Source organism: Phocoena sinus, chromosome 10, assembly GCF_008692025.1.
Source record: "Phocoena sinus isolate mPhoSin1 chromosome 10, mPhoSin1.pri, whole genome shotgun sequence".
Classification (NCBI taxonomy): domain Eukaryota; kingdom Metazoa; phylum Chordata; class Mammalia; order Artiodactyla; family Phocoenidae; genus Phocoena; species Phocoena sinus.
This window is the reverse complement of record NC_045772.1, coordinates 52,939,116-52,962,430: the sequence shown is the minus strand read 5'-3', so window position 1 is coordinate 52,962,430 and position 23,315 is coordinate 52,939,116. Positions and strand designations below refer to the sequence as shown.

At 40.7% G+C, this 23,315-nt stretch overlaps 1 protein-coding gene across 6 annotated transcripts in view; it reads left to right on the top strand.

Moving 5' to 3' along the window:
• Positions 1-23,315, top strand: part of SRGAP1 (SLIT-ROBO Rho GTPase activating protein 1) — a 274,730-nt gene that overhangs the window by 203,120 nt on the left and 48,295 nt on the right. For 4 of the 6 annotated variants that reach the window (XM_032644931.1, XM_032644933.1, XM_032644935.1 and 1 more), the window contains 4 exons: positions 8,536-8,733; positions 9,153-9,237; positions 16,157-16,184; positions 19,895-19,997. In XM_032644931.1, coding sequence (XP_032500822.1) covers positions 8,536-8,733; positions 9,153-9,237; positions 16,157-16,184; positions 19,895-19,997 — 414 coding nt within the window. Of the gene's footprint in view, positions 1-8,535; positions 8,734-9,152; positions 9,238-16,156; positions 16,185-19,894; positions 19,998-20,502; positions 20,537-23,315 lie in introns of all 6 variants that reach the window. The other 2 variants (XM_032644932.1, XM_032644930.1) reach the window with 1 other exon arrangement.

Sequence of the window (23,315 nt, the reverse complement as noted above, 5' to 3'; positions counted from 1 at the left end):
TTTTTGAATTTTTTTTTTTTTCGGTATGCGGGCCTCTCACTGCTGTGGCCTCTCCCGCTGCGGAGCACAGGCTCAGCGGCCATGGCTCACCGGTCCAGCCGCTCCGCGGCATGTGGGATCCTCCCGGACCGGGGCACGAACCCGTGTCCCCTGCATCGGCAGGCGGACTCCCAACCACTGCGCCACCAGGGAAGCCCTAGGACAGCCTTATTTTTAAGTAGTTTGCCCCATTTTCAGACCCTTTGTCCCAATATTTGCTCCAGAAAGCAGAGCTTTCGTAAGCATGTCACTTCTGTGCTATGAGTAAAACCTTCTCACACATAAAACAACTAATTTCTCTTAAGTTATAGTAGATTTATCCCCCTGAAGGGAATAGAAAAGAGAGTAGTCTGTAATTAATTCCTCAGTTAATTTGTAACAATGTTTAATGAACATATAAATTTTCCTAGCACCACTTAAAATCTTTCACCAACAGTTTACTAGGGAGTATTTCACAGACTATTCCCAAATATAATCCTTACACAGGATATTTTCAACAATAATGAACAAGATTTTAGGCAAACATGTGAGATAATTTTCATGGCATGGGTAATTGAGGGAAGTAAGAGATATCTTGGTTTTAACTTTCTGTTACCCGAAAACTGGGTTCACCTCTTGGTGGGAGTGTAGCCAAAAGACACAACCAAGCCAAAGCGCAGGAGAAGGAAGGATTTGTTATTACTTGCAGCAAGTAAGGAGAATACCGGGCATCTTGCCCAAAGCAATGACTCCCCAACAGCAAGAATTGGGGAATTTTTAAGCTAAAGGTACATGCATATTCCTGAAGAGGTTTGAGCAGAGGAGAATTCAGCATAGAACTGGGGGCAAAAGTCAACAGAGTCCAAGTTTAGTTGATTGAGGTCAGGAGGGTCAACATCCTCTTTCCGTCCTCCACCTGGGTAGGGGCCTTAGTTCCTGCAGAACTCAAAGATATATTATGTATATCCCTTGAGGAGGAACTAGGACTCTGCTTTATCACTGCCTATTGTTTGACTGCCTTTTCTCTGTTCCTGCATTCCTTTGTTCCCTTGAGATCCTTGGTTACTGAGACCTGTTCAAGGGCAAGCATTGTGGCCAGGCTTAGATCACAAAATGGCTTAGGCTAAAATGGCTTCTCTCATGTCAAGAAAGCCATCCATTCCTGGTTCTCTTTCTCCAGGGACCCCCTAACCTATCTGCTTACATTTCTACTTAGGGTAGAAAAATCACATTTCCCCCCATCAAATTTCCCATAATAGCAATCGATGACTGTGGCAGAATCTCAAGTCATATACATCATTGATCAAACCCTTAGGGGCAGTTGGCTTAAGAAGTGAAGCTTGATAACCACTTAATCATTATTGCTATGTCTGATGACTTGTGTGGTTTTAACTTCGTTTTAACTTAAGTGGTTCTTACTTGTCTGAAACCTTCTACTGATGAGGTTGACAGTAAAAGCCCAAACAAAAGAAAACTGCCATTTATCCCTTAAATGATAGCATCATCTCGGCCAAAATTGAAAACAGGATCAACTGTTTCTCACTGGAAACGCCTGTTGTTAGAAGCTCTGTGTGTGTGTGTGTGTGTGTGTGCGCGCGCGCGCGCGTGTGTGTTTTGTTTGTTTGTTTCAAATAAGCCTTAACTCACTGAAGGGAGGGCCTTGATCCAGAAGATACCAAGCAGAATGAGGAGAGTTTCTAGAAAGTGTCTAAAAGTGATGGATGGGGTAGGGCATCTGGAAGAAAATGGCAGAGCTCAGGATGACTGTCAGCAAGGAGAGCCCACGTTGTTGGTGTGCGCTGAGCATTCCTCTGGCGTCTTAGCAATTTGGAAGGAGGAAGACTCCAACTTCCACCGTTCGTTCAGTTCATTCTCACCGCCATCTTAAGAATCTGCTGTATTCCATGCACTGTGCTAGTTAATAAGCCGCCCCTGACCTCAAGGTGTTCCCGCTGGAGATAGAAAACAGAGGCCCTCGAAACAGTGTGGTGTAGGTGCTGGTGAGAAATGGATTTGGGATCACGCTCCTCAGACCACTCTTAGCAAAGGGTTCACCCAGAAGGGTCATGAAGTCAGAGTCCAGATGGGCTGCAGGAAAACAGGCTTTCTGAGACATGACTAAAGCAGAAATGTTGTTCAGAGGGCTCTAAGCAATGATGATGTTCTCTTCTTTGGATTAAGTTGTATCGTTGCTGAGAATGAATTTTGTTCGGAAGTCAGGAGAGCCTGGTATTTGTAAACATCGCCTTAAATGCAAGTGTGTAGGTTACTAGTGTGAATTCCTCTGGAATGGTGCCACGACCCTTCCCCCAAAGCAGGGGGAAGAGCAGCAAAAATCGGACTGTTTTTCTAAATCTGGCAACACCTTACCCAGCAGTGACAGGGTCACTGGCAACTGTACCCCCCCGTTAAGGTACCGGGAGCAAGGGAAGTGCTCTGCCGCTGCTCCTGCCTTCTGTGGCCTGTGCTGGCAAGAAGTTTCTGTACCCCCGGCTAATTAACTATGGCATTAATCCAGTTTATATGTGTGTGGTCTCTTTCTGCTAATTTTGAATACGCCTGAAAGGATACGGTGCTCTAATTGAAATACATACAAGGTCAGTGGTGGCAAGGAGGGAGAGTAGTTAAGTGGGGAGGGGAGGACAGGGCTAGGGGTCACCTTCACAGATGGAATGATAAGTCTTAAAGGATGAATAGGCCTGCACCAGGTGCAAGGTACAAGGCACAGTGCCATGAAATAACGTGGTGTGTGTTAGGGGTTGAATTGTGTTCCCCCCAAATTCATATGTTGAAGTCCTAACCATCAGTACTTCAGAATGTGACCTTATTTGAACATAGGGTCTTCACAGAGGTAATCAAGTTAAAGTGAGGTCATTAGGGTGGGCCCTAACCAGTGTGACTGATGTCCTTATGTTAAGGGGAAATTTGAGCACAGAAACACAGAAGACAATATGAAGAGACAGAGAGAGAAGATGCCGGCTGTCTATAAGCCGAGGAGGCAGGGCTAGAACAGCTCCTTCCATCATGGCCTCAGAAGGCACCAACCCTGGCCACACCTTGATCTCAGCCTTCCAGCCTCCAAAACTATGAGGCAATAAATTTCTGTTGTTTAAGCCACACAGCGTGTGGCACTTTGTTATGGCAGCCCTAGAAAACTAAATCAGTGTGTTTGGAGAAGGAAACTTCTTGTTTTCTCTAATAATTGTAATGTCCTGGGAGAAGAAAGGCAAAAGAGGCAGTCTACAGAAGGCCGCAGAAATCTGCTCTCAGAGTCCAGGCCACCTGGACACTCCTTCAGTACAGCATGTTCTTTGGGTTTTTCATAATTCCTTATCATGTTTTTGGCCTCTCCTTCTACCAAACCCAACTGTGTTTCCTTGCTACTAATGGGGAGTCATTACAAGCCTCATATTAGCTGTTTCATATCTGCTTCATTATGTTCCCCCTTGTGACTTATGAACATGGTTTGTGTGTGTGTCAGAGCTGGTGTTATTCTTCATCGGGAGTGTCCCATGGGATAATACATAGTCCCAGCCATTGTATCTGGTGGCTTCTGTCACATCCTTTATTCTTCCCGATAATTCCAAATTTAACCATGACACTCTTGTTTCCGAGAAGGAAGTTGAAAAAAAAGAAAAGCGATTGACAAGGAATCACATTCACCGTTGCTGGGTCCACAGTATGGGCCATAGTCTGTGAGCCTGTTACCAAGGACTTGGGTGGGTGTGGCACCTGCCAAGTCACTGGACAGGTCCCTGGTGGGCAGGACTGGCCCTGGACTGCAGCTGAGCACACCTAGATCTAAGTCACAGGTCTGCAGTAGGGTCCACAGCCGGGACCAAGTTCTGCAGGCCTGCCTCTGGGGGCATAGATGGGCATGTCTCCCTCCTGGTCCCTGGGTGGGCAGGACTGCTTTTGGACTACTACCGAGAGGGACTGGATCCAACTTACAGGGCTGCTTCAAAAACCAAAATTGGACAGAGTTTGGCAGGCCTGACTCGGGGCATACAAATGGGCTCGTCTCTTGTTGGGTCCCTCGGATGGGTACGACTGCTCATAGGCCATTGCTAAGAGGTGTTAGAGCCAAGTTACAGGGCCGCTTCATTATCCACAGTTGGACCGAGGTTGGTGGGCCTGCCCCCAGGGCACAGATAGACGTGTCTTCAGCCTGGTTTCTGGTCAAGCAGAACTGCCCCCTGGACTGCAGCGGGGCTCATCTGGAGCCAGGTTACAGGACCACTTCAAGATCTGCAGTTGGACCGAGGTCGGCAGGTCTGCCTCTGGGAGCAAGGACAGGTGTGCCTCCCAGCATGTCCCTGGGCAATAGCACTGCTCCCAGACCAGGGCTGAGAGGGACTGGAACTGCATCATGGGCTACTACAGGGTCCAAATCTAGGACTAAGGTCAGCGGGCCTGTTACTTGGGACATTGGTGGGCGTGACTCCTCTTGGGTCCCTTGGCAAATAGGGCTGGTGGCAGGCCCAAGGCCAAACAGGACTGTAGCTGCATCTACAAGCGGACAGGCTATTTCTGGGTCTGTAGCCAGGGCCAAAGTTGGCAAGCCTGCCACCTGGGCATGGGCCAGCTTTCTCAAATTGGTCCTTGGCAGTTGTGGGCTCCATCAGGGTTTTACAAGCTCCTATCTGGATCCCAAAGCCCCCACAAATGCACTTTTGTCCATGGATGGCTGCCAAATTGTTGTTGTGGGAGTGTATGAATAGGGGACCTCTAATTCTACCATCTTACTGATGTCACCTACAGGATAGTGAGTCTCTTCATTCAGCCTATAGATATATATTCATGACTTTCTTAAAGTACTTATAATGTTATTTTAAAAATCATCTTTAATGTGCTTTTTTCCAGTGTCTATCCTTTGCAATTTGCATATCCTCAGGAATAATGACTAAATCTGTTTAATTTTTGCCTCCTTTTAAAATTTGCTCCATCACATGACCTCTTTAAGCCTCTAAACTAGCACTGATTGTTATTGTTTCTTCCCTAAACAGTATTTTGTTGTTTAAAAAAACAAAACAAACAAAAAAATCGAACATATCTCTACTTCCTGTAGTGGTGGACTGAGTCACTCAGCTGATTCTCGCACATTTCATTATCCAGGACAAGGTACATGGCCAAGCCTGAAACCCATGACATATGGAGCCATATGTTCCCAAAAGGAAGAGCATCAGAGCATCAAATATTTTGAACAGAAATAAAATCCAGTGATTCTGAACTATTAGTGCCCCTAATGGCTTGGAAAAATAAACAAACATTCTCTCATGATGATAACCTCACCCTAGACTTCAAATAACTCTACAGAAACTGTCCAGCAAAGATAACTAGGTACATAAGGAGAAAAGACAACATGAGTGATAGCCAGAATACATAACAGACAATAGAAATATACCCACAGGAACTAAATATTGGGATTACCAGAAAAAAACTGTGAAAGAGCTATTTACTGTGTTCAAGAAGATAAAAGTCAAGCTTAGATTTCAGCAGGGCACTGTTATAACCTATAAACAGTGAAATAACAGATTTGAAAATGAACCACACAGAAATTCTAGAGCTGAGAAATATAGTAACCCAAATTAATAAATCAGGCATGGTTTTAACATCAGATTAGACACAGCTGAAGAGTGAACTATCAAAATAGAAGACAAATCTGAAGGAAGTAATCAAAATGCAGCATGGAAAAACAAAAGGGTAGAAAATATGATGAGAAAGGTAAGATACAGAGAACACAGTGATTTTTAGCATACTAACTAAACTCCCAGAAAATATTGATAGAAAAGAAAGTAGAGACAATATTTGTAAAGATAATGGCTGAAATCTTATCAGAGCTTAAGAAAAGTATCACATAATTCAAGAAGTCCAAAAATATTCCAGGCAGAATATATTTTTTAAATCCTTACCTAGATACATTATAGTGAAACTGTAGAAAACTTTAAAACCAGCTGGAGAAAGAAAGCAGGGTTCATTCAAAGTGTGATAGACTGATAGTAAACTTCTCATTCAACAGGAACATGGAAGCCACAAGAAAGTACAAAAAAAAAAAAAAAGTACAGTGATGTTTTAAATGTACTGAAGGAAAATAACTGCCAACCAGGAAAAAATTATCTTTCATAAATGAAGGTGAAATAAAAGACATTTTTAAATCAACAAAAGCAAAATTCGCCACTAGAGGATTCATGCTAAAAAGAATTTCTGTGTAGAAAATAAATGTAGTTACCAAAGGGGAAGGGGAGGAATAAATTAGGAGTATGGGATTAACAGATACACACTACTGTATATAAAATAGATAAACAACAAGGATTTACTGTATAGCATAGGAAACTATTCAATATCTTGAAATAACCTATAAGGGAAAAGAATCTGAAAAAGTATACATGTGTTTGTGTGTGTGTGTGTATATATATATATATATATATATATATATATATATATATATAACTGAATCACTTTGTTGTACACCTGAAACTAACATAATATTGTAAATCAACTATATTTTTAAAAGAAAGAATTTCTAAAGGGTGTTCTTAAAAATATAAGGTATAGAGATCAAAGAATTTAATAAATATATGGATAAAGCTAAATGAATACTGACTATATCATAATAATGTCTTGTATTTAAATGTATACAAATATTTACATATCTAATACATCCTATTATAAAACATTACAAAAATAGCATATAAGTCAGGAAGAGTAAATGGTTTTAAGGTGTTCTAAACTCTGTACATTGTCTGGGAAAAAGGTAAAGCTATTGATTTACATTAGACTTTGATAAGCAAAGGTGGAGTACAACCTAATTGTGGAAGATAAATGTGGAAGATAAATTTAAAAGCTCCTAGAAGATAACATAGAACAGTATCTTTATGACCATGAGATAGGAAAATATTCCTTAAATAGGACACAAAAGGCACTGATTATAAAGGCAAGGATTAGTAAATTGATTACATTAAAATTAGAGACTGTTCATCTAGACACTATAGAAAGAGTACAAAACCAGAGCTCAGAGTGGGGAAAGATATTTGCAACACATGTAACTAACAAAAGACTCATATACGTATTACAAATCTGTAGAGAGAAAGGCTCATCACCCAACAGAAGATTGAGCAAGAGGTTTGACAGGGTGTTTCAAAGAGAGAAAATATAAATTGCCTTGAACATATGATAATGTGCTCAATCTCAACCATCAGAGAAATACATATTAAAACCACAGTGAGATACCACTACACACCCAACACAGTGGTTTAAATTTTTAGGTGATTTTTTTTTTTTTTTTTTCTTTTTTGGCCATGCCACACGGCTTGCAGGATCTTAGTTCCCCAACCAGGGATCAAACCCGGGCCCTCGGCAATGAGATCATGTAGTCCTAACCACTGGACCGCAAGGGAATTCCCAATGGTTTAAAATTTTAAAACTGACGATACCAATTGTTGTGGATGTGGAGTAATAGGAATGCTCCTGTGTTGGTTGGGAATACAAATTAGAGCAATAATTTCAGAAAACAGTCTGGAATACCCAGTAAGCAGCCATTCTACTCAAGTATGTGTGGCCCAACAAAAATGTGTTCCTAGCAGTATTATTCATAGTGGCCCAAAACCAGAAATAAGTCATCAACAGTAAAAGGGATGAATTATGATGTATTCTTACAATGAATATTCAGCAGTGAAATACTGTACTGACAAGAAATGAATAAATCTTACTACATAAAGTTGAGCAAAAGAAACAAAACAAAAATAATATATGCTGTAAGAATCCATTTATTTATATAAAGTATTTTAAAAGGGTAAAACTAATATATGAGGTTAGAAATCAGGATAGTAGCTACCTCTGGGGAGCAGGAAAGTGTGTGTGGTGACTGGGAGAAGCGCAGGTTACTCATAATGTGCTGTATTTCTTGATCTGAGTGGTAGTCACATGAGTGCGTTCAGTTGGTGATAATTCATAAAGCTGTACACTTATGGTTTGCACATTTTTCTGTATGTAATTTCACTTCAGTTTAAAAGGTCCTTTAAAACAGACAGTGTGGGCTTCCCTGGTGGTGCAGTGGTTGAGAGTCCGCCTGCCGATGCAGGGAACACGGGTTCGTGCCCCAGTCCAGGAGGATCCCACATGCCGCGGAGCGGCTGGGCCCGTGAGCCATGGCCGCTGAGCCTGCGCGTCTGGAGCCTGTGCTCCGCAACGGGAGAGGCCACGGCAGTGAGAGGCCCGCGTACCGCAAAAAAAAAAAAAAAAGAAACAGAAAATGTAATTGAGAGAGTACTCAGTGATACATGTGATTTACAGGAACTCAATTATAAAGTGATATCCTCCTCAGGATAATTTTGAAGAAAGCCTCTCCTTATGTTGGTGACATGGGGTATTGTTTACCTGTCTCTCTCCCCTAATAGACTCTGAACTTTGGTGGGGGCAGGGCCTGTGCCCCCATCTGTACCTGACAGAGCAGTTTCTCACTGTTTGTGGGATTCACGAAATAGGGTACTAACCTGAGAAATGTGCTCCTATTCCCAGGTTAAGAAAACGACTGAGGCCACCTTGCAGACGATACAAGATATGGTCACCATCGAGGACTACGATGTTTCTGAATGCTTCCAGCACAGTCGTTCCACAGAGTCTGTGAAGTCTACTGTCTCTGAAACCTACCTGAGTAAGCCCAGTATCGCCAAGAGAAGAGCCAACCAGCAGGAGACCGAGCAGTTCTACTTCATGGTATGCCTGCTGCTTCCCCAGCCACTCTTGGGGCTCAGATCTGGGGCCCCCAAGTACTGTTTCTGGAGTTGCATCAGAATCACCTGGGGTTCTTTACTAAGATCAGAGTTTCCAATTCAGTAGGTCTGGGATAGGGTTTCAGAGATAGTACTGATATGCAGACAAATTTAAAGAGGACTGCTCTGAAACAGAACTTTTAGATTATTTAATGAACATACATGACACCAGGAGAGCTTGTTACAATGCAGGTTCTGATTCCAGTAGGTCTGGGGAGGGAGGCACCTGAGAGCCCATAACACTTTGCTTAGCAAGGTTCTATGATCTAAAAGACAAAAGTGGCTGGATTTTAGATATCCTATGGGAAGTTCCTGGACACTGAATAATTTTTTTTAAAGTTAAAAACATCTTTGCTTTTGCAGAAACTCAGAGAATATTTGGAGGGTAGTAATCTCATCACAAAACTTCAAGCCAAGCATGACTTGTTGCAGAGGACCCTTGGAGAAGGTCAGTTATCTGACATAGTTGGGGAGATGACCTGGATTATATGTTGTGTCATGTATGTATTCCATGAAGAGTGTGAACTGTGAATTTGTGCTGGAAGAAGCAGAGAACACTGTATGTTGAGATGTGGCTTTATCTATGTAAGAATCAAGTTCTCCCTGGAACTGTTTTCTTTATGAGCTTGATGCTAAGCAGAACAGGGAAATCTAGCCAACACAGAGCTCCAGAGGAAGGGTCTTCAGAGCACAGTGCTCCTAGGAAGAGAGAAGTCAGAAGGAGCCGCACCTGTTCCCACCTGCTGACCCCGCGCCCCCCAGTCACTTCTTCCTTTCCTTCTTGGAATTCCCCACCCTTCCAGCCCCACCCCTTTTGTTTAAATGGACTAGTATTTGTTGTCCCATCTAATGCCTGTTTGGACTCTAGAAACCAGTTAAACCAGTTTGGGTGATTTTCTTTTCTTTCAGTAGGCCGTTGGTTTTACTTGAGAAGCAAACGAATTCTATTAAGCATATTGCTGTATCTAATGGTGCCAAAAACAACAGTAGCTACCACTAACACAAGGCTCTCTCTGTGCCAGGCATTGTTCTGAGCTGTATATATATAACTGGGCACTATTAATTTCCCCATTTTTACAGATGGGAAAACTGAGGAGAAAAAAAAGGATTAAAGCAAAGGGTACAGTGTAGATGTTATTGCTTCCCTTTTCGTCTTCATGAAATTTAAAAGGGAAAAAAAAACACAAATGAAGTTCCTGTCATAAGTACCTCATAATCTGTAATACATTTAATTATCTTTTATTCACACTAGATCTTGCTGGAAGTTATAAAAAATGAAAGAGAATACGGATGGGAGAGGGAAATCAGGGGACTGAGTTGTGTAAATAACTTGAGCCTAAAAGAGTTTGCTCCCTTGACCTAAACTCTGGCCTCCTACCATTTTAGAACCTTCCTTAGCCATAAAGCAGGGTTTCCATCACCTTATCTCCTGGTTTCCTCTAAGCGACCATTACCCTCTGGGAATGTCCACATGGAGAAAGACCATCATAACCTGAAACTCCATGTATTGCAGTTAGGATGACAGACTCTAAGATAAAAGGCCAATTTCACTTAGAAAAAAAACAAATAACATTTAAAGTGCTAAGAATTGTCTTTAAAAATAAAATAACCAAATACAATATGTGAACCTTCATTAGACTGTGAATCAAAAAGCAAAGTTGGGCTTCCCTGGTGGCGCAGTGGTTGAGAGTCCGCCTGCCAATGCAGGGGATGCAGGTTCGTGCCCCAGTCTGGGAAGATCCCACATGCCACGGAGTGGCTAGGTCCGCGAGCCATGGCCGCTGAGCCTGCGCGTCCGGAGCCTGTGCTCTGCAACAGGAGAGGCCACAACAGTGAGAGGCCCACGTACCAAAAAAAAAAAAAGCAAAAGTTATAAAAGGCGTTTTAGGGACAACTGGGGAAATTTAAATATAGACTGCATATTATATGCTGTTATTTAATGAATTTTTAACTTTCCTAGATATGATAATGGTATTATGGTTATGAAGGAGAACATTCTTATTCTTAAGGAATGCTTGCTGAGTGTCATAATGTCTGCAGCTTACTTTCAAATGATTCAGGAGAAAAGATATATATAAGAGAGGGAGAGAGAAGGAAATAAAGCCATTATGGCAAAATGTTAACAGTTGGGAAATCTAAGTGAAGGACGTAGGAATGTTCCCTGTACTAATCTTTCAATTCTTCTGTAACAGAAGTTTGAACCTTAAAAAATAAAGCCCTTTTTTTCTCTTTGAATAGTTGACTTACCTCAGCAATTACATCCTCTTTTTTTCTTTGTTCTCCTCATGATATCATGTAAAGTCTTTTTTTCTTTTTTCCACTTTTCACAAATGTCTGATATTGCAGTGATGCCCCAAGGTCTGTTGCCAGTCCCAAAGCATAAATAATCTTCAGTGCAGATGAATACTTAATAGGCACAAAGTCCTTCCCTACAGGACTGGAGACACCATTTAAGAAATTGTGAGTTGGAGGGAATTTAGTAGTGGGTGAATTCCTTCTTGGCGCTGCATGTAGACACGTGTTAATACTCTTGGGATCACATTCTGAAACTTTTGTGGTACTCATTCTATGTAGATTCCCTTATGTCTCCTGGAGAGAAAGCCCCACCGGTTGGTATTATTTTACATGCCATTTTGGCTAGGGCTCTATTTCAGCCAGTTCACTGAATCCGTACGCCAGATTCCGTCTTCAGCTGCTGAACTGTGTAAAGCTGTATCGTACCTCGTGAGCTCCATGCCAGGATGTCTTCATCTTTTAATTACTTTCAATGGTTTCCGGTGTCCTAGCGACACAAGCTTGTTCACGTGTACCAGGCGTTCGCTGGACTGGGTTTATTCCGCGCAGGAAGCTGGATGGTTCTCACCCAGTGCCGGCAGACCCACTGGCTGCAGACCTCTCTGCTCCCCCGCCCTGCCCCCCGTGCAGGCTTGGCAGTACACAGTTTGCCGCATGGGCTTGTTGCTGGCGGCTTTGCCCAGAGACAAGCAGAGCATGGGGGCCGTGCCCCACCTTTTAGCTCCGCCATTGTGAGTCCTTTGGCTTTCCGTGCAAGCCCTGTTCACATTGATAGGCTTACACCAAAGGAGACCAGGCAAGTTCATGGCGCCTGTACCACAGTGAGATTATCCAATGGTGAACCCTTAAGAAGGGATCCGACTCTGGGTTTGGCCAACTAAGGTTAGTAGCACAGTATTAAACAATGTGTTTGGGGACAGTCCTGACTTTTTATGTAGAAATCACATCTCCGAGTTATACTAGGCTCATGGCTACAAAAATTGCCTTCATAGTAAAAGAAATAGAGCCTAACTCAGGGATTTAGCAGTTGATCGTACACAGCTGAAACTGTAACTGCGGACATGTGTTTGGCCTGTCTTGCTCACTTTTGGCAGGCTACCAGTGGCCCAGTAAGTCCTTTGATTTACAGCACTGCAAAGCGACTAGATTGGGCTCTTAAAGTGGCACTGTCAAAATTCAGAATTCCACATCTTTGAAAACAACCGAAATAGAAGGAAATGCATCATGAGTTGTTAAGACCAAAATCGTCCTCATCATCTTCATCATCCTTCAGCAGCACCATTATATCATTTTGTGATGTCTTTGTTTTTAAATTGGAGATGTTCAGTCAAACACGGTAAATGAGCTATATGTCTATAAAACTGAGGCACTGAAATTTTTTTTCTTTTCTCTTTTAGTAATGAGCCTTAGTGTTCACATTGGCTTCTTTGAGTGCAGCATTTGGAGTTAAGGGGATGTAAATATCAGTGTAATTTTTGCTGAACATAGAAAATCTAATACTGGAAGTTGAGTTCCATGTTATATTGTTTCTAGACCCAGGCACAAGGTTTCTGACAAAGGAATGGAATAGATGATCCTCACTTAATCCTTTGTCTGTCTTTGAGTAAGAGTACAAATATACTTTCAAAAGAGAAGCTGATTGTGAATAATTACGTTTTTTAGAAAAGCACTGCAGGTAGTTGGTATTTTTAAGGAAGAAAAAGGGCTGGAAAGTAACACCAGGAGTCCGTATCAATCATTCGTTAGGGACAAAATCTAGGGTGCCTCCATTCAGTCTGAGCTGTGCACATTTTAAATATTGTATCTAGTTTGGGGACTCAGATTGCAACCAAATTAATATTTCGGTTTTTCCTTTTACTCTGTGGACATAAAACACATTGGGGCATGAAAACTAATTCTCTTCCTCATTCTCAAGTAAAATTTTAAAAGTAGTCAAAGTAGGTGCTTGTACCAAGAACAAGATAATTCTGGGTCATGGGTCGTTCTTTTCTTCCAAATGGCTTGCATTGGGGTGGGAGGAGGAGTTCTCTGTTGTTCTTAATAATTAAGTAGCCTTCCAAAGAAAGTGATTGAAATTTAATCCTCAGACCACTGGAAGCGTTCACATTTCTCTGGGAAGCAGATTCTTCTAAGCTTGCGTGTTATTGATCTATTAATGATGATACTATTGAAAATAAAACCTCATTCACCAGTTAAGACACACTCAGTACTATTAGCAGAAAAAAACGATGGATGCGGTGGTGGCAGTTATGCTATGAATGATAGTTCTTGCAAAGCTTGCTCTTGACTCATTGATCAAAATGTATCTTTTATAGGTTTTTAATTTTTTATCAAATACTACTAACCATGGATGGATGGAGCAAAATGATTTTAAGCCATTTTTTATAATCATTTTCTAACTCTAGTGAATATTCAGTTGGGATATTTTAACAAAATAGCAAAACTTAAACATTATAAAGCATTTCATTTCTAAGGAATTATCATTAACATCTTTATCATTGAATCACTTGATAGTTATTAACCTCTGTGATTCTCTTTAATTTGATAGATATTAGACTTGTTTAATAATTTACTTAATTTATTAAATCTTCAGTATTTTGTATTTGGCTTTAGCCATATGAGGTGGACAGATATGTAAGCCATAGTCTCTACCTGTCTCCTAGCATCTTTCAGAGTATTTGCTGGGGAAAACGAAAGACTTAACATTTTACAATATATTGGATTGGCCAAAAAGTTCATTCGGTCAGTGAATACATTGTGCGATAAAATTCTTGGCAAAATGAAAAATGTCTTTTATTTTCACTTAAAACAGAACGAACTTTTTGGCCCACCCAGTATTGCTTGGGAGCTCAGATCTAGAATTAAAACAAACCTGAGCCTTAGTGCCAGACCCACCACATACTGACCATGTGACCTTGGGCAAGTCACTTGCCTTCTCTATGCTCAGTCTCTTCTGTAAAATAAAAATAGTAATAGTACCTACTTCATAAAGTTGTGAAAATTGTGAGTTACTATAGAGAAAGTGCTTAAAACAGTGTCTAGTAAATGTTAGACATTGCTGTTTTTATTGTTGTTATTGATACATATAGTTTATGTCATACTTTTATGTTGTAATAAAGTATGCAGCCTGGCAGAATATAATACAGCACAAGTCAGCTTTTTTCTCTGCCTTCCATCCTTTGTTCATTCTACTGACCCACTGGGTGATATCAGCTAGCTCCCATGGCCCCAGCACAACCTAAAGGGTGGTAACTCTTTATCTCCAGCACTGTCTTCTCCTTGTGCTTTAACCCTGTATAGCCAGCTTCCTGCTGAAGGCTATCCTGTAAGACATCACACTCAGCTCACCGTCTGCTCTCTCCGCTTTCTGATAGACCTCTCCCACTTAGAAATAGCTATAAATTCTTCTGGAGTTCTGTGTCCACCGTCTCTTTTTTCTTGTTCCCCAAAATAGCAGAAGGCCAGCAGAAGGAAGGGACTTCCAGTTAAATGATAGGTAGAACTGGGTAGTGGAGGAAAAATCAGATTTTTCTCCTTTCCCCCGACCCCAACCCCAAGTCATGGCCAAGGACAGATTCTACCAAGACTTAACAGTAGCCTGGATCTGTTTGAGAAAGGTATTCTCTGATATGAACTGGTGCCCCTTGTTTAGTAAATAGGTATTAGCCAAATACCTTATGTCACTTGTTATTCAAAAGCAAATGATAGAGTAAAAGACTCGTTGCAGCCTGGCAGTGTTCATTCACCGTTCCCAACCAGACAGCTCTCTCTACGGATTGTTATATTGGCCTTGCCCTACAAGCCTGAATCACCGCATCGTGATACTATGGGCTGGTCTCACCTGTTTGTGCTGCGACATGACCCTTCTCTGCCAGCTGTATTTTCAGGCTGTTTCAGGACCGTATCATCATTTTGCAAATAAACCAGTTGAATGGATTAACTCACCCACACCCCTTCCCACTGCTCCACCCTAAATATAAGAGAGAACAGACAGCAACCCATAGACGTATTCAAACTTGAAATTACCTCAGTTTGTAGGAGCACCACAAAAATACAGAGCTGTTGTTTAAAACAAATCAAGAAGCCCAAATGTATAAGAACTCATGTTTTAAGTGACAGAGAATTCTGTGAAAGGCTGTTAGCTTACAAGTTGGTGGAATGTAGCATAGTTTAATGTCCTTGTACTTTAATGTCTGCAAATGTCATTTCCGACTATAAAATGCAACTTCTCTCCCTGATTTCATGTTATAGAATAAATACCAGTTTAATCTAAAGGAAAAGGAAATTGAGTTCTCCTAACCCTACGTGACCCCCTGCTTCTCTCTCACAAGTATCAGTCAAGGCGGGGAATAACTAACATTCAAATCTTGGATGTGTTTTATTTGTATTTCATCTTTGAACTTACAGTTAAGATCAAGCAGGAGCTTCCCTGGTGGTCCAGTGGTTAAGACCCCGAGCTTCCACTGCAGGGAGCTCAGGTTCAATCCCTGGTCATGGAACTAAGATCCCACATACCACATGGCACGGCCAAAAAACTAAAAACAAAAAGATTACGCAGCTATTTCTTGATTTAATAAAAAATAAAACTCCCCGGGCTTCCCTGGTGGCGCAGTGGTTGAGAGTCCGCCTGCCGATGCAGGGGACACGGGTTCGTGCCCCGGTCCGGGAAGATCCCACATGCCGCGGAGCGGCTGGGCCCGTGAGCCATGGCCGCTGAGCCTGTGCGTCCGGAGCTTGTGCTCCGCAACGGGAGAGGCCGCAACAGTGAGAGGCCCGCATACTGCAAAAAATAAAAAAATTAATTAATTAAAACTCCCTGCCTCATATTGCCAAGTGAAATATGTTTCTCTAATCTATAGAATTTATTAAATTTTATGTATATATTTTATGAAATATTTACTTTGAATATTTTGTCTATCTTTATATACTGTCTTCATGCTCCTCACCATAAAATGTGTAAGTTATTATAAACTCAGCATCATAAATCAAGGGACAGATGATACAAAAGATTGCCCAGTGCATTGCACGGATGCCACTCAGGTGACTTATTTTAATTTTTTTTTTTTCTGCAGGTCATAGAGCTGAATATATGACTACAAGGTAGGAAAATATTTTATCATAACTCATTGCATCTCACTCTCTTATCTCTTGTAACAAGCAACCATTTAAATGCTGCAAGAATGAAGATATTTTGTTAATGAACATGGAAGATAGTTTGGGCTTGACAAAACAGTAACGTGAAGTGTTTGGGGTTCTCACAAAACCAGATTTGCTCTGGAAGAGCTGAGGGTTTCCCAGTGGAATTGTAAAGCTCTTTAATGAGCAGCCTCAGTTAAAAAAAAAAAAGACATAAATTGAATGGGTTTGATTTATCTAATCCAAAACACTTTAAGTTTCTAGAAAGAGCCTGATAGGATTTTTGATTTGATAATTTAATTAACAAGCAATATTATGCAAATATCTACTGTGTCAGTTACTTCTTGCTCCTGTGTGGTGTATAAAAACTAGAGCTATGTTGAATACTCTTAGGATTTTAGCTCTGCCCCTGTTTGGTTTACTTTAAAATTTTAACTTTTAATGCCTAGTATCATATTGCACTTTCTTTCTTTTTTTCCTCCTTTTTCTCCCCTTTTTTAAAATTCTTAGAAGGACTTTGATGCTACTGCTGAGAAGGAAAAGCCTTTTTGGAAGCAGGTTCTGATTTGGGTTGGGGAAAGTTTGTGGCAAGTTTTATTTTTCTCTGTCAACATTTGTACAACAGCCAGAAATTATTCTAATTGACATAGCAAGACTTCACACTTTTAAAGTTGAGTTCTCTTTGAGGTAGGAGACATTTAGAACACTGGTGTGTCTGTTGCAGTAGTTGGCAAGTTGATTTTAAGGTTCTGCAATGTTCCTGCTAGGCAGTTTATTCAAAAGGAAACCCCTCTTACTTCTCGGTGAACCAACTAGAAAGATACAGCTACTGACTTGTCTAAACTTTATGAAAATACTGAGGTTTTTCTTCCCTGTGTCAGTGACAAAGAGGCATATTACTCCTGCATAGTAATATGTGGTTTTTTTCACGTATAGTGTCCCTTTGCATTATCAACTATTTTACCTGTTTCTAAATTATAATTAACATAAGGCACTTTTTTAAAAGATTTTTTTAAAGGAAGGAGTGCAAATATATATTTGCAATGAGAGCTGTACTTGCCCAACAGACTTGATATTCACATCATCCTGACTGGTATTTCCTCTCATCCACATGGGCATTCTGCCTAGAAAGCCAGATTATCTGGAAGTTGTGTGGCAGGCACATAACCAGAAGGAGTCATACAATGCAAATGTTGAATGAACGTAGAATCTGTTCACCTGACGTGTACGTGGTAGAGCCAGGTCCATCAGTGCACCAGTCTGCCTGCCGAGCCAACTCTGCCATGGAAAGTACCTTGATAAGCACTCAGGCAGTTTATTTTAACCTCAAATCCCTCTCACAGCTTAAGTATCTTCATATTTGTCTCATACTTTTGATGTGTCAAGAGAGGCAATTATCAGACTTTTGGGAGAAGACTCAAAAGACATCTCTCCGTTAGCCCCAGCCAGGAGTTTCTCTGCATCTCTCAGTGATGCAGGAATAATTATCCAGTGCCACTGGGGGCTTTGGCTCTAGCTACAACATTTGCTTGTCCCCACTAATCAGTAACCAAACAAAATGAGCCTGTGTTCCTATTCCCTTAGCTTCATCAACTGCTCCAGATAGCATTAAATGTGAAGTTCTTTGGACCTTGTTGTAATAACCACATTTTCTAGTTTCTATATTTGATGCTTTGATATCTTGAGGCCTTACTGACCTTGAAGGGACTCCCCCTCTGAGAGTCAGTCAATTCCTAGAGATAGTAAAGGGCTTGCTTACAAGTGTGCCTTTTGTGTACAAAGCAGCCAGTCCAGAGCCCAGACTCTCAGCCACCTCCTTTATCAAGTCTTCACCTCAGGGCCCCTGTTCCTCTTCCCCAGTCACCCAAAGGCCAGGTACCAGACAAATAGGGACAGCTCCCGTGCCCCCAGGGCCCACCAAAATTATTCAAGGACTAGCCAATCCTAAACCTGCTTACCCTGCCTTGCCTGTTCCTTCCAGTGGGAACCGCAACAAAGGCTCACATTTTCCCTCATTCTTCCTTCCTCCTGAGCGACCTTGGTGCTTCTGCGTGTGCCCCCCTCCCCCCATGTAGTAGCATGCCCCCAACTCTTGGGAACTGTGAGTAACAAACCGTCTTCCCAATAACAGTTGTCTTCTGATCTGTTACCTCACCATACCTGAGTAAAAATAAAGTCTATATTTTAAAATACTTCTAAAACAATGAAAAAAGTGGATGAAATCAAGCACATATGGTTAAATTCCTTGGTGGGCAGTTGTTTTGTTTGTTTATACCTACCAGATCCTTTCCTCGGTGAATGGCGTAGAATTCAGTGTATAAATCTTGTTCAGTGTATAAACAAGATTTCAGAAACTTCAGCAGTGGCAGATTGACTTGCTTGGTGAAATTTTCCATGTTTGCTTCTAGACACTTGCAAGGGCTCCTTTTAACCTCTCAAGCCCCATGGAGCTTCAGGTGTTGCTTGCTGTATACCCCATTAGTCATAGGAGCCCAGCTGCTGGGAGAGCCTTAGAATTTGGCTATGGACGGCGGTATCAGCAAGTTTGTTCCCCTACCTCTCTTGACTGCTATGATAATACCTTAGGAAGCTAGCCAGGCTTCTACATAAACTCTTGGGCTTTTGTTTCTAAACTGGTCTTTCAGAACTTTAATGGACTGAAAAGGCAATTCTTCCTAGGGAGTTTGCAGCTTAATAAAGGGCTTTACCTAATTTCCAAGTGTGGTGTACATCTTCAAACCAGCCTTCCCTTTTAAGAAGGAGTTTAGATTGGAATGTCCAGAGAGAAGTTTTGGGATTCTTCTTGCATGTATTCCTTGCAGCACAGTTGTTGAAGTTGAGTCACGTAATCCTGGCCCTCTTTGCCGTAAAGGGAGAGGGCAGAAGAGGTTCCCTCTCTCCAGTTACAGAGCAGGATGATGCAGGGTTTCTAAATATGGTACTTGGTACCCTGGATGTCCATATGCCAGAGAGACTGACTTATCCATCAAAGCAAGCAGACTGGAGATGGAGAGAGTCCAGAAAATAATAAATGGGTGCATCTTAATGCTCTACAAATAGGTGATGAGCTAGTCTGTTTTAAAGAAATAACAATTCATGTGAGCCTGGACCCACTGCCCCCCAGAAATAGCAGTGAAACAAAACTCTATTTTTCACTTGTGACCCATTAGTAGCTACTTTTGCATAAAATAAAATCCCATTAATTACCTGAGGGATATCAAACAGATGTCATGTTATTTGCATTGAAGAATTATGTCATAACTAAAAATATTATATTGAATTTCTCTATTGGGATCTATCAGAGTCCTAATTTTTATGACCTGTTGTCTTCTGTGTGACTTGTAAGCCGAATAACACAAACCTCGGTTTGTAACTCTTGGCCGAATAGCTCGTAGTTAATTCCATTTGTTGATGATGACCGCTTTAAAACAAACTGGCAAACAAATGTCAACTACAACATACAAGAAAAGAATAGTCTGATTGAATAGCTGGTATGGGTTTTGATATATAAGTAAAAGTAAATAAATGGGAAAGGGGAGGACGGTTTTCCTCTGTGGGTAGGGGTGGGGAAGGAACACAAGAATTCCTGTGTTTTGTAATTTTGATGTGACCTATGGGTGTTTCATTTATTGTTTGATTTCTGCCATGCTCAGTAATTATATTCCCTCTCTTAGGCCTCCAAATGTTCCCCCTAAGCCCCAGAAACACAGGAAGTCCAGACCCCGCTCACAGTATAATGCTAAGTTGTTTAATGGGGATTTGGAAACATTCATCAAGGTACTGGCACCAGCCATCTGGGTGGCTGATCTCCACGCTTCTTACTATAATGGTCTCAGCCTCTCATAAAAGGAGGCAGGTCATTATGTCCAAGTCTGTCCTGGGGCTCTTTGCTTTCCCAGAAAATCAATATAATATTTCCTGAAGTCAGAGAGAGGAAAGAATATTTGGTTTGAGTGCCTTCAGAAGAGGGAATAAATGTGGGTATTATTATACTGGCAAAAGAGAAAGCCCTCTTTCTTAAAAAAAAAAAAAAGCCATAATCTGTACAAAAAGGAAAAGAGCTACCTGATAAAATGTTTTGTTTCTACTCATGCAAATGAGGTGGCACAAAATATGTCTAAAGTCCATCGTTAAGCTAGCTCTGAAGCACAACGAGTTTCGATTTCCCATGACTTGAGGAATTCATTATATTGGATAAATTGTAGGACCCTGTGGTCTGTATCTGGATCTCTGCTATGTTTACTCTGTCTTTTTCATCCTGTATTTCTGATAACGCTTCTAGCCGAGGACGAAGGAATTCACACGCGAGACATCAGGTATAGTGCTCGAGGGAAGCGAGGGCACAGCCTCTTTCGCTCTTGATATCATTTTCAAATCACAGTCATGCTTGGCTTTAATTAGATTTTTTAAGGTCTTTAAAAGAAAAGTGTTTGCAATTGGAAATTAGACAGGTTTATAAATAACTTTACTTAGAAAAGAATCATAGAACTCAAACACTGATTTAAGAGGAGTTGGATAAACTCTTAAGTTTTACATTATGTATTTGGCAAACATACTAAATTTGGGTCAGGGGCTTTTGTTAAGGAGAGTCAATGTTAAATACCAAATGTACATTTAATACTGGATTTTGGACCCTCATGTAAATTATACAAAAAAGAGAAGAACTTACTCTTTCATAGCTAACATTTTATGACATGGGACGCAGTGTTTCTGAAGACTAAATTTATACAGGAAACCACATCATTGATAACATCCCTTAACAATATGTTACAGCTGTCTTGCTTTCTTTAAAGACAGATCTTTTATTGGATATGTACACTAATCGTTAAAAAATATGTGTGTGTGTGCGCATGCATGCGGACAGAGAGACACATGCATACATACAGAGATTAAAAGCATCTGGCAACCTTAAAACTGAGCCCTAACCCTGGAATTGAGTGAAAAGTCACCGGACAACCTACAGAGCAATCACGAATCCAATGCCATTAGCCTTAAACCCAGAAGAGCCTTATTGGCTCTAATTTAATATGAAATTATTGTCAAATTTGATTATCTGGTTTCCCAGCCCAGGGCTCACAAGCGGGGGCAAACTAGATGGAGAGAAGGGAATGATAAAATGAAAGCACCGGGCTGTGCAACTGCCTGGCAGAGAAGGAGAATATAGAAAACTCAAAGAAGCAGATGTGTGCTTCCATTATATTTGATAGCACAGTACAAGAATGACTGCTTAAGGTCATAGGAAAGCACATATTATATTTTTAAAAGATTTTTTCATTAAGAACAGTTAAAGGAAACCAAATTTAGGCACGAAAGTGGGAGTAAACCACTTATCGTGGAAAATTCACTTACGTGAGCTCCTCTTTGTCCCAGATGCCATATTAAAGAATCTTTGGTCCTAGCAGTGAAACAGTGGATACAGGATCCCTACACTTCTGAAAAGTGCTCAGTCAACTGAGGTCCCCACAGTATCACTGCGAGAAAAACACCACTTTTCCTGTTTCCCACGGGGAAACTGAGACACAAAGGGATTCGTTTGAATGGTTGATGGAGCACGGCCCGTTGCTTCACTTCTTGTAAAATATTTTCTACCAGAGCATCTGGCATCCATGAAATGAAATTAAAACATGCACATTCATTACTTTTTGACTCCAAAATTCATGATATCTGAATGAAATAGTGATGATAGCTGAAAGATTAGCAGTTGCCTAAGCAAACGTGAAGACGAAAATATTTTTTAAATAATACACAAACCTAACACATTTTTATTTAGAACTTTCTGAATGCAAACATTTTCCTTTTAATAACTTTTTAATCTTGGTTTTTCTTTTTGTTTTAATCCTAAGTTCAGCTGTTGCAAACTAATAATTCTCCTTTTATCATTTACATTTAAATATTTGTTGCTCTTTTAGATTACAGTTTTATAGGAATTGTTCACATAAAAAAAGGTTGTATCCTAAAGAAAAATCCCCTCTCATATTTAGTAAGTTTTGATGTAATTATATGGCTATTCTTGAGCCAACTGGTCCACAATTAATAAAGTTTACATTCCTGAAACAAATTGACTAATTAGAGAAACTTAATGCAGGCTCCAGAAGTAATTGAACCATTAACTGGTTTATACACTGATGAGATGGTCTTAAAACCGAGAATGAAACCATTCCTCAAGAAGTATATTACCCATTCCAGGAATGGTAAAAAGTTAGATTGCTGGACTGCATTATTCCCACTCTTTGCCCTGTTGATTAATTGGAAGGGTTAGTGGATTCTGAATTGTTCTAATAGATTGAGACAACCAAATTCTTCTTGTGTTGCAGAATAAAATTCCTCATGAATTAGTGCCCGATTTCAGCTAATCATTTTGAACCTCCATGTTAACCTTAAAGCTCTAATTCCTGAAAGAGCAGAGCCTGAAAAGAACATGAAAAATAACTCCATAGTCGGTAACCTTTTTTAACTACATGGAGTGCATGGCATTGATACATATTTAACTGTGACCTAAGCAGCTCCTTCATTTCATTTGTCATCCTGTACATGTCTTAATACATTTCCAGAATTCGCATTTGCTCAGTAGAGTGCACTGACTATATTATGAGATGTGGAGAAAGAAGGCTAAGAGATGGTCCTTCTAAGGAAACGAGATCTAATGGGGTGTGCGTTGGTGCCATTTTTTTCTCCATCCTTAAAACGTGAAAAAATAACAGTGAAAAATCTCTAAGGATCAGTAAGTTGTGATGCCAACTAAATAAATACATGACACGTTGTGAGCAGCTCTAAAGCAATTCTCATGTTACGCATCTGGAAACATGTAAGCCCTTTTATAACTGTCATCATCTAGATGGTGGACTCTCAGGGATGCCACAGAGAAGAGCCTGAGATGGCTGAATGGTTGTGTTTGGTGACTAGTACAGTCAGTCCGTCCTAAGATGCTGTGCTTAAAATACACAGAGTTCTTTTCAGGTCCATTAGCTTAATTACTCGTATAAATAACCTTTTAAAAACTGAGTGATTTATATATTCATTTCTATATGTAAGCCTACATACAGTAGAAAAGATGAATTAGCTTGACATCTTTAGACACAGCAGAGTAAGTTGAAA